The sequence below is a fragment of the Gallus gallus genome, chromosome 17 (genome assembly GCF_016699485.2).
Source record: "Gallus gallus isolate bGalGal1 chromosome 17, bGalGal1.mat.broiler.GRCg7b, whole genome shotgun sequence".
Taxonomy (NCBI): Eukaryota; Metazoa; Chordata; class Aves; order Galliformes; family Phasianidae; genus Gallus; species Gallus gallus.
The window spans coordinates 10,963,273-10,974,507 of NC_052548.1; the positions used below are offsets into that span (position 1 = coordinate 10,963,273).

At 36.7% G+C, this 11,235-nt stretch overlaps 1 protein-coding gene across 25 annotated transcripts in view; it reads left to right on the forward strand.

Annotated features, from left to right (window-relative positions):
• RALGPS1 (Ral GEF with PH domain and SH3 binding motif 1) overlaps window positions 1-10,799 on the forward strand; it is a 90,535-nt gene extending 79,736 nt beyond the window's left edge. For 14 of the 25 annotated variants that reach the window (XR_006931679.1, XR_006931680.1, XR_005840417.2 and 11 more), the window contains 7 exons: window positions 35-140; window positions 909-1,001; window positions 1,180-1,285; window positions 2,335-2,426; window positions 8,269-8,375; window positions 9,533-9,736; window positions 10,253-10,799. Coding sequence is in view for 6 of the 25 variants with exons in the window: in XM_040649156.2 (XP_040505090.1) it covers window positions 35-140; window positions 909-1,001; window positions 1,180-1,285; window positions 2,335-2,426; window positions 8,269-8,375; window positions 9,533-9,614 (586 nt within the window). In the remaining 19 variants the exon portion in view is untranslated. The other 11 variants (XM_003642301.6, XM_040649160.2, XR_005840416.2 and 8 more) reach the window with 10 other exon arrangements.
• Window positions 10,800-11,235: the final 436 nt, after the last annotated feature.

Consider the following 11,235-nt stretch of genomic DNA (forward strand, 5'->3'; position numbering starts at 1 on the left):
CTGTCTTCCATATGGTAATGTTTTGATTCTGTAGCCCAACAGGAGCCTGCAGCTGCACACTAGGTAGTTCCATGGGAGTAGTTACCATGGAAGGACCCTTAAGAAGAAAAACATTGCTCAAAGAAGGCAAGAAACCTACTGTAAGTGATTCTAATTCTTCTTGGGATTATAATTCAATAGCAATTGTTTTAAATTTTCAGGATTAGATTCAGTTTGCAGATCAATAGCACACAAAAAAAATGTTTGTTGTTATTACCAACTGTAAAATCATATTGAAATTTTTAACTGCTTTTTAACGAGTTTGTAATCCTTGCATATCATTTGATCTGCAGCAGCTTTGCTTCTCCCTTCACTTGTAACTAATTTCTCTAGGTCATGATGCAAGCATCTCTCTCACTCAACATGCCCTTATGTAAGGGCAGAAATTTAATATCATGGTGAACTGAGAAGGCTGCAGGGCATCCACATTTAGCACCAAAGCCATGGACATTCATAATAACCCTATATTCACAGGTTTCCATTGAATTGGTATTTTTTTGTTTTCTTCTGAGTTCACTGAAATGTTTTATGTAGGTCTCTACTGTTCAATCCTAAAAGATTTGAAGAATGCAGGAACGTCATCTCAGTAAACGTTCTTGATCAAATGCAGAAGTCTAAGTAGAAGGCAGCACACTGAACCATACAGTCCTGATATTTTTATGGGATACAAAGTAAGATGGCTTGCATTCACAGCCAGCCACCCAAGTTTAGATATCTGGTATGATTTATACTAGAAGACACTCTATCCAGATCCCCATTCTTTGCATCTAAACTTAACTTTTTTGGCACTTGGACTTGCTAGTGAATAAGTTTTTTTTGAAGGTCCAAAATATACTAAATTTCTATTATCTTTTTCTTTTCTGATTCAGCTCTCTTCATGGACTAGATACTGGATTATGCTTTCAGGATCGAATCTTCTGTATTTTGGAGCAAAATCTTTAAGAGGCAATGAAAGAAAACATGTAAGGTTTAAATTTGTTCTGAAAGCAAAATCTGCATATTCGTAGACAGATTTGAAAAGGTATTTTAAGTGTACCTGCTGTTCTTCTAGGGTAAGCAGTATGTTTGCACAACTTCTACAACAAAAAAATGAATCTCCAATATGTTCTTAGCTATGACATACTTTTCTGTCTCTTGCAGTATAAATCTACACCTAGTAAAAAGATCTCCATTGTGGGCTGGATGGTGGCACTGCCTGATGACCCTGAACATCCTGACATTTTCCAGCTAAATAACCCTGACAAAGGTAAATTTTGCAGGGTGGACATTCCCTGAATAATATTTCTGTGATAGAAAGTAGAGTTATAGCTATTTGATGAGTTTGTCAATTATAGAACTTACAGCGATACTCATTTGAAAGAATGAAGAGAGATTTTCAAGGGAGGGTACAAATTAAGTTGAACATACCTCTACAATATTCTGCAGTGCCTACCTCTGTGGTGCTTACAGATGTATTGCTGCATCTTGACAGTTACTGTAAGATTTGTGGATACTGCCTGACCAATGAGAGATGTCTGCATGTACACGCATACCCTAATCTCTGAGTTTCTGAATAGCTTTCTTTAAATTGGCCAACATCAAATCTTGATTTGTAGTGAGGAAAATTACAATATTATGAAAATTCCTCAAACATCAAGCAATTTACCTAAAAAGCCTTTTAAATTATTCTTCATTACTTTTTAAAAATTAATTTTGAAGTGCCATAATTCTTCCAACTTGACCCAACTTTAAAAAGTGATCAGAAAGACACAAAATATTTTGTTTTTTGAATGGTTACATAAAGATTTTTGAGTCTTCTTTCGCTTCTTATGTGATCAGCTTCAGTATTGGACAAGTGCATCTCTTGGTTGTTGAATGAAATGCATGATATATTTGATAGCAAGAAGCAATTTACAAGATGTCAAAGCATGGAGGAAGCGCACAGTAGGACACTGAAGAAAACTTTGTTCACAAATATCAAAAAAAGAAGTTTAGCAGTTACTACTACAGTCTTAATGAGAATAGAGCCAGAAATAAATCAGATCCACTCACTGGTCCTAACTGGTCTTGTCTATTGCTGCAATTTGTCCTCTTTTCCTATGCACTGCTCAGCTTTGCAGAACACATATGTTCTCACACTGCCTTCACCCAAGGTTTATTAAATAACATGCCTCACATGGGCTTTTTTTGTATGAGCACCATACTCAAATGTGAATTCAGCAGTTTACTTCAGGACTTCTGCTTCTGCACAGGAATCCACTGAAGCAGTATGTTTGTCCTGCAAATTGAGAGCCCTTGATTCTCTTATTTTTATAGGTAATGTTTACAAGTTCCAGACTGGTTCAAGGTTTCATGCAATATTATGGCATAAGCATTTGGATGATGCGTGCAAAAGCAACAAGCCTCAGGTAAGACTGGCAAACCGTCTCTACCTGCTTTTACATATTTTGCAGAAAACCCGTAATAGGAGATACTTCTTTTAAATCTGAATGCACATACAGTCCTGCGGGGACAAGTCATTTTGTATACTTTTTTCAATAGTTTTTCAGCTTACCTATAAGTTTGGTGACATTAACAGTGTACAGCCTCTGTAATTGCATCTTCAAGTAGTAAGGTAGCCCTGTCTTTACTTCAGAAGGGGCTTAATAATGAACAAAGAAAGTAGCCAACATACTGGCAATTAAACTGATGACTGGGTTTATAGCTACCATTGAAGAGAGTGTCCTATAAAATGCTTTTTGTCCTTTGTATAGCAGCTTCATTTTTCAGGAAAGAAAAAATTCATTCTTGAAAGGTTTCCAGAGGCTTATATTAATAGAGTGCTCAGCTACACAGGACATGTAACAGGACACAGCTCAAGAATCTTATTTACACGTACGTGCACATCCCATGCATACTAATAACTTCTTGGTATACTTTGACTGGATTTGGTCCACAAGGAGAAAAATCATTTGAGTCTTTTATCTTTTCTTTCAGTTACGGGGTTAGCTCTCTTTTGGACCTGTTTGAGACTGATGAAATTTTCTCATTGAATAATGTATTATTGTCCCACTGGATTTAGATTTCATATCAGGGAAATTTTTCACTCAGAGGGTGGTGGCACACTGGAACAGGCTGCCCAGAGAGGTTGTGGGTGCCCCATCCCTGGAAGTGTTCAAGGCCAGGTTGTACGTAGCCCTGGGAAACGTGATCTGGTGCCTGATTTAGTGGTTGGCAACTCTCCCTGCAGCAGGAGTGCTGGAACTAGATAGTCTTTGAGGTCCCTTGCAACCCAAGCCATTCTATTATTCTATGATTTTGTAACCTTGCAGCTTCCCAAAGCTGTTATATGCTGAGGAGCAATATACTGCTGAATTATGTACATTCTCTTCCAGGCACCTGCTAATCTAATGTCATTTGAATAATTTGCTCTTGCCTGATGTGACTTCAAGTGCCAAACTGAAGAAACAAGCTATTGTTCTCTGAGGAAGAGGAGAAAATAATAGTTTTCCTGATGTAAGCCAGCCACAACTACTTCAGCACTTTCCTGTGTAACTTGAAAGTGATTCTGACACAGCTTTTAAAAGCAGAAAGTGAATGTTGTCCTTAGAACCAGATATGGTCTCATGCACTGAGTGGAAGTAGACCAGTTAGATGGACAGAAGATTAATCCTGACTCCTGCAGGATTCTAGACTTTCCAACTTTCTATGGTCACAGACTGCCTCTGAACTGATGTTTGACCACAAACTGAGCATCATATCTTCTGCCTATCCTTTTTTAAATTGTTCTTTTTATTGTTAAGCTGCTTTGTATGACTGAAGAACATTTGGCCCATGTTGGGTTTCAGTTCTTTCTAATGCACAAAATAATTGACAGTGTTAACTTGCTGCAAAGTGTCAATTAGGATAGAAAATTGTGGAACAACGTTTTTATAACATAAGTGCACTGAGTTGCTTTGCAGTGTGGCTGCCTCAGATTTTATATCAAATCTCTGGACGATTATTTTGTTCAAATTTGAGCTATGTGGTAAAAATGTATTTTGGCACAGAGCACATTTTTATTTGGTTATGTTATTCTGGAATACCTTGACAATGAATTTAAAGTATATGGTTTTAAATTTATGTTGTGTTAAATGTCTTTTTATATTTTCTTACTAGCCGTATAACTGTTACAGTTTGGTTTTTGTTTGTTTGTCTGTTTGTTTTTTAAATCTGAATGTTGTTCATCATAAAGGGAACTGCTATTCCTTGATACAGGGTAGCAGATAATCAGGTCGTACAATACACATTGCCCTGACTCCTCAGAATGATTCCATAACATTATTTGCTGTTCCGTCTTTCTGTTGATGACTCAGCCTCACTCAATTCCAGTACATGAGGCACTTCTATGGCATACAGTCATGGTACTGCATTTCCAAAATCATGATGGCAGTGAAAGCTAGGCAAGACTGTCTGGTAGTGCAGCAGTTACATAGAAGCCTCAACATTTACACCTACAGAATTCAAAAGGGGAAAAACAACAACAACAACAACAACAAGCCTTCGCATTATCTGAGCCTGTTCCTGTAAAGGAACTCTTCCTACGTCCATAGCTGTATCCCTGCTGTGCTGTAGCACAAACGTAGTCATAGTTCTTTTCTATTCCTATGATAACTTCAGTGCTTTTTTGGTTAAAAACTCTTCTGTTGTAAGGCATTGCTAATTAAACCTTGTTAATTGTAGGAAAACGAAAATCTCTTCTGTGTTTCCTAAGGCTGCATGGAGTAGAGATTTGCAGGCTAAGATCTAGATTACAGACCATGAAAAATTGAAAGTCAGTTTCAATAAACAGAACCTATATTAGAAGAGTCTTGTTCATATTAGTGGTATTTTTTCTGTGGCCTTTTGTAATTCTCTGCATTTTGATTTTGAAATTTCTCTAACAACAGTCTTTATTGTTGAATGTAGGTAGACTAATTTTTGTGTTATTTTGAGTGTTCGTCCTGAGAAGGAAGCCTGAAGCATACCAGTTTTTCAGAAATAATACAGATCCTGACAGCTCCTGTGCGTAAGTCCTGGGACATGAAAATTTATGTAAAGTTGACAGGTATTATTTGATGACACGAGTTGTGTTAAAAAAAAAAAAGTGTATTTATACCTTTTTTCTCCTTGCTTGTTAAATTAAGACAGCAGTGGACCAAGAAAAACAAGTATCTGCAAAGGCAGAACATCCAGTGCTATTAATGTAAAATGTAAAATCTTTTGAATGTAGTGAATCAGTAAATCAATTAAGGCTGTTAGAATACATCATTGGAATTATTCTGCACCTGTGTACTTTAGCAATTAGTTATCAGCAAGATTATTCATAAGGACACAGATTAGATGGATTGCCATTTTACTGAGTATGCCACTTATAGCCGTGTGTATTGTGTGTTTTTAGAATAAATATGGTTTGAACCATATGCAGTTTTGTCTCTACATTAGATTACACTTAGACCCTTAAAGCTAAGGAGAACTTATCAATCCTTGTGCAGACACATAATTTGTGTTAAAAGGGCTACTGGAACACTGCCATAGCAGAAACATCCCTGCATTACTGGTTTAAATGTGAGCTACCAAAAACTACCCCCAGAGGAAATTGGTTCTTTCTTTTAAATCATGTTTAAATGAATTATCTCTTCCAGTTGCAAAATAAGATTTATTTGTTTCTCTGACTGTGGAAAACTCTAAAATCCTTGTAAAATAACAAAATAAATCAAATGTTTCTGTTGTGCATCAGCATGCATTTGGCCATCACTAGTAAAGAAGAGCTTGTCTGAGATCATGTCAAAAAGGTCATAGAAAGTTTAGTGAAAGAACAGTTAAAATAGTGCCCATTATACTTTTTAGGTGAACTAACAAATAAATTCCTAGTAAAGAAGGTATTGTCCACCCAAGTGAAATCTTAACTGCAGACCTCAATAATGGTAACCAAAAAAACAGCTGTGCATGTAAAGTTTTATTTTTAAGTTACTTTATTAGTAGCCCTTTCTCTTTAAAAGGGAATAATCTGATTTGTCTTAAATGTAAGTTAAATTCAAAATGGAACACTTAGTGGCATAACGTGTATGCGTTAGAAGCATGTAAACAACCACTCATTTCTGGTGTGATGTAGTAGAAGACAACACTGGTGACATATTGTCCAGCGTACTGGAGTTGAGATGAACTAGTAGATGTCATGACAACCTTCAGTTATGTCTAACACGCCTCCCTTGGAAAGAGGAGTGATTGCCTGTACACATTCAGAACTTAATAGCGTTTTAGGCTTTAAGTGTCTCAAAAGTGTTGTATGTGTTACTGTAAAATTCCTCAAAACGATACTTTTACTCAAGATTATGTACCCAAAAGCCTTTTGGACAAGTTAGAAAAGGATCAATTTTCACTTCTTTTAAAGCAGATTCCTAACTAAAAACATAATGTCTTTGACAGAAAGGTTCCAAAATAGTGCGCTGTGAATGGATGAAAACAGTTATGAATGCTTATTACACCCATTTATCAGAGAAATATATATGTGGAGAAACAAAGCTCTTCAAATAATATTGTTAAAATATCCGGATCCAATATTTGATGAGTTTATGAGTATTAAATAGTTTGTAGCTACTGGTTAGAGGCTTTTTGTTGTCATTTAGTACCATTTCCTCTCATCAGGCACTTTTAATGTTAATTGAAAGCTGCTGTTGGCACACAGCATATTGCAAATAAGTACTGATTAATACAGCATTTTCTCAGAAATATCACAACCCACGCAAGCTTTCATCTATCAAAAAGAAAAACTGCAACAGTTGTACAGAAATACATATTATCTCAGACTGACTGTTCCCTGAATTGTGAAGATATAAAATGTGTTCAGGCAATATTATTCACTTATTTATCTGCAATTTCAGTGTTAGTAAGTGCCAAAATACATGTTTGTCCAAATAGCACTAAAATGAGGCAAAGGTGGTAGTTTTCAAATTGCAACTTACTTGTCATATTATAGTCTAAACAAATTTCGACATCTTGGTTTGTTTTGTGTGAAAACTGTTGCACTATTTTTGGCCGTATTTTCCGGCAGTCCACTGCATGCCGTTTGTGTAAGAATTATTTCTACAATTCTTGTGAAACGTCTCACCTGTAATAACCACTAAACTCTAGCATTGGAACCTAGGTTTTTGGCAAAGTATTTTGTTACCTCAGTCTGGTATCGATTTGCTGTATTTTTCAGCTTGTTACATTGATAATGTTTGTTTCATTAATCAAATAATGTGGAAAAAAAAAGGAAAAAAAAAAAAAGGTTGTTTACTTTGAAAGCAATTGCAATTGGTTGTAAATTCAAAGATGTGCAAAGTATGTATGCCATTACCAATAAAATATTTTGAAAAAGAACAGTAGAGGTACAGAAGGAACTTTTCAGTTCAAAGGCAGCAAGCACATTTTATCTGTGAATTCATAGTAATACAGTTAAACAGACTATAGTGCACAGTATGTAGCCATTCAACAGTATAAATCCAGATCTTCTGACAGAAAATTCAAAATTCCTCCAAATTTACATCTGTTTTAGGTGGGATTTGGAAAGTCCAAAGTAGAGGCAAACCTAATATATTATTTTTTCAAAGAAAAGCATTTAGTCGCAACCAAAAGTGCATATTGATTTGGATAGCAAAATAAATTCCTTTGCATCTAAATTTAAATGTTATTGGGACACTTGGTTTCTCTTCTCCTGCCTGGTGAAACCAATAGGGAAATATATTTCATCCACTGATAGATCTGCTCTACGTTACACTGTATATCAGCTTAGATATACTAATAAGCACATTAGTATCTTCTGATTTTAAATCTGTTTTTTCTTTTCCCATTTTAGTGATGAAATCAGTGCTCTCTCAGAACCTTTAAACACAGAGCTCTAATAAGGAAAGCCAAGCAATAAAATATTCAGTAGAACTTTATCTTGGAAGAAATGATTAAAATGGAATGTTGGCCAATGCCCACCCTTTTTTAATAATTTCTCTTATTCTAAGCACCATTTTTACACATTTGAGGTTAATAAGCTCCACATTATAACTGGCAAGTAGGGTGCTTTAACTTTGGCAGAATAATGTTTTTTGTTTTTTTTTTTTGCCTGAGAAATTTTCTGAGAGATAAATGATATTACCAGGTGGGAAGGTGAGAGCAAAACAAGACCCAAAATGCAAAAAAAGATAGCTGCTTTCAGAGCTGAAAAAGAAAGCACACATCCCTTTCCTGAAGCTGACTCATTTTCCTGTTCTCTCCCAGAAACAGGAAGACTTTTTCAAGACTTTACTACTTTGTAGTTCTGGAAATCACTTGGATCTGTGCAATTTTCCTCCAGGCTCTTATCCACATTATATATATTTTATAAAGTAAGCACTGATTAATCTCTCTACATCTATGAAATGGTCCATTTCTCTGATTGCATTGGTTTAAATGGTGAAAGGAAATCGATTGGAATTCTTCTCTTCCCAGTAGACAACAGGATGGAGAATAAATGATCACACTGGGAAGGAAGAGCAACACTCATTATATTCCAGAAAGTCATTATTATTGTGACAGAGGCAAATTTCAGGTATGAGGACTACATTCTGTGTTGGAGTATTTCACTGTAACACTACGTGCTTCTGCCCTAGAAAAACCAAAGACGAGTACTGAAGTGCTCATAAAATACTTGTTATTTCCAAGCCTCTTATTTTGTAAACTGAAAGAAAAAAACAAAGTGGCCATTAATAGATTTGTTCCTACTGCAAATGTCTGGTATCAGAAGGTGGTTCGTAAGTGAAGGCACAGTTAAATTGTGGTTGTTTTGTTTTTTGAAGTCAGTAACGTGGTATTTCTATGGCTGTGATCTGTTAATAACATATGTTTATCAAATTCTGAAAATATGTCAGACTTCTCTTTAGAATGCAAAACAAAAATGAAAGTCAAAGTTTACATGTCTCAGCAGACCTCAGATGTGAAATTAAGCCAGATAAGCATATTAGGAAGGATGAAAACTATTTTACATCAACCAAAACATAGCTGTGCATGAGGAAAGTGCAGATAGTAATGAACTGGAGGAAGTAGCCTTTGTATTTCTGGACTTTGTCAGCAGCCTTGCTCTTACTGCCAGAAATCAGCTTTTCAGCTTTAATGAAGAGTAGATATTGTTCCAAGTGGTTACTGGTCTCCAGTGATCCATACTTCAGGTTTGAAAGTATACTGTAGCTGAACATGAAGCAAACAAGATCAGGAAACGAACAGATTCATTCTAGTGTTTGTATAGATAAAAGTCTGTGCAGTTTTGCAGAAGAAGAAGAATGTAGACAATGGCTTAATTCACCTTAATTCTTGATACATGGGAACACACTAGACCTCTGGAAACACTAGCAACTAACTGTAGCCAGATGGTTAAATTTTCCTGCACTAATACAAAATACTGATGTGAACTTGTCTGATGCAAATTAATACAATGAATGTATGCCTTGTGATGTCTGTGATGGTGTGCTACCCGCCCCCTTTTCTACCTTTCCATTGCTTTACTCAGGATGAACAGTGCACCAAAGACCTTGCTCAGGAACATAGTGACTGTGGTATTGGTTCACCTCAGGCCTTGCTCAGGCAGATAGTGACCACAGTACTGGCTCAGCCTGGTTGCTGGAGGAACTGATGGACAGACATCTTGTTCAACAGCTGAGGGAAAATTGAGTATGTGCCAGAAAACATGACTATGGGTCGACCATCTTACCCTGTAAGTAGCAAGCAGCTCAGGAGCTCCTGCAAGCTCTTCTGCACAACAGCCAGCTGCACTATAGGATCTCCCCTGGAGAAGGGATGCCTCTCAAGGTTACACTTGCACAGGGATCCCTCACACATTGACATCAAGACTCCTTACCAATACAGATCCTCAGTAAGTGACTGTTAAGCTTTGTGAGCTTCACTAGGATTCTATCTTAGGTTGACTGTACACTTATAGTCCCTTAGACATAAACCACTGACCAACTTTTGAGACTAGGAATGGATCCAGTCGCACACCTAGGCTCCTTACCTTCCTGGCTTAAGGAGTTTTGAAAGGAAGGGGGCCCACTCTGAACCTCATGAATCAGCAGGAGGGTCTCCTTAATAAGTGTGTTCAACCCTATCCTCTGTACAGTAAATGATCAAGTGTGTCCAGTCATCTCAAGTCTTGTTAACTTACTGTCTTATTTACAATCAAGTGTTGAATCACTATTTTATATCAATAAATATATTGCTGCTTCTCTTTTAGGAGTGATGTGTGTAATGCCATCAGCCACAACGTCATAGTCTTTCACAGGACAAAAGAAGACTAAAAATGGAAAGAAAGAGAAGGGACAAGCCAGCCTATCTAGAAAATATAGCCGCCAAGGAAAGCTGTGCCAGGGAAGAGGAACACACTGGTACCAAAGTCCAGTTCACAATGGGTTCATTCCTTCTGCCATTTACACAAAGCCACAGCTGATCAGACTGAAACATTCCTCTTGCTGGCTCCTATTCTTCCTTCATTTTATTAATAACCTGGCAACAGGATAGGGGCTAAGAAAAGAGACCTTCTAGAATGGAGAATTTACTGAAGAAACCAGAAGTGAAAGGTAGGTATGGGAGTTTGAAGTCACATTTATTAGGTGACATAGTTCCTTTAGAGAACGAGAAAAGGACTTTAGGCATGAGCACAACCCATCAGGAAAATCCATGGTGACCTGGGCAAATTCATGCAGCACGGATGTTGTAGAACAGTTTTATGGAAGTGTGACATCTTAAAGTCAAAATATATTTTTCTCTGATTATTTTTTGTATTGATGTGGGTTCTGTTTTGTTTTGCTTTTGTTTGTTTGACATTGTTGCTGATTTTTAAGTACCTGTCCTACATGATGAGATCTTGCAGCTCAATTAAAAAGGAAATAATTATTTAAAGCATTCTGTGGAATGTGGAACAGGCCCTGGAAGCTCTAATAGGCCTTCATGGCCTTGATCAGTCCCACCTTAGGACACTCCTAAACAGGGGACCAGAGCACATTTAAGTACAGTTCTGCACCTTTAGTCTCTGCCAGAGCTCTGCTGTAGTATGTATTTGCTCTGCTTTCTCTCTAGTTCATGTGCACTGGTTGTGGTCACTAAAGAAGAATGTGTTGCTATTGTTATACATTCTAATATCATTACTGAAAGATGTTTCATTGACATAAGTCCTTCTTACTTAAAGAACTTTTAGTACAGTTAAATAAAATACACAAG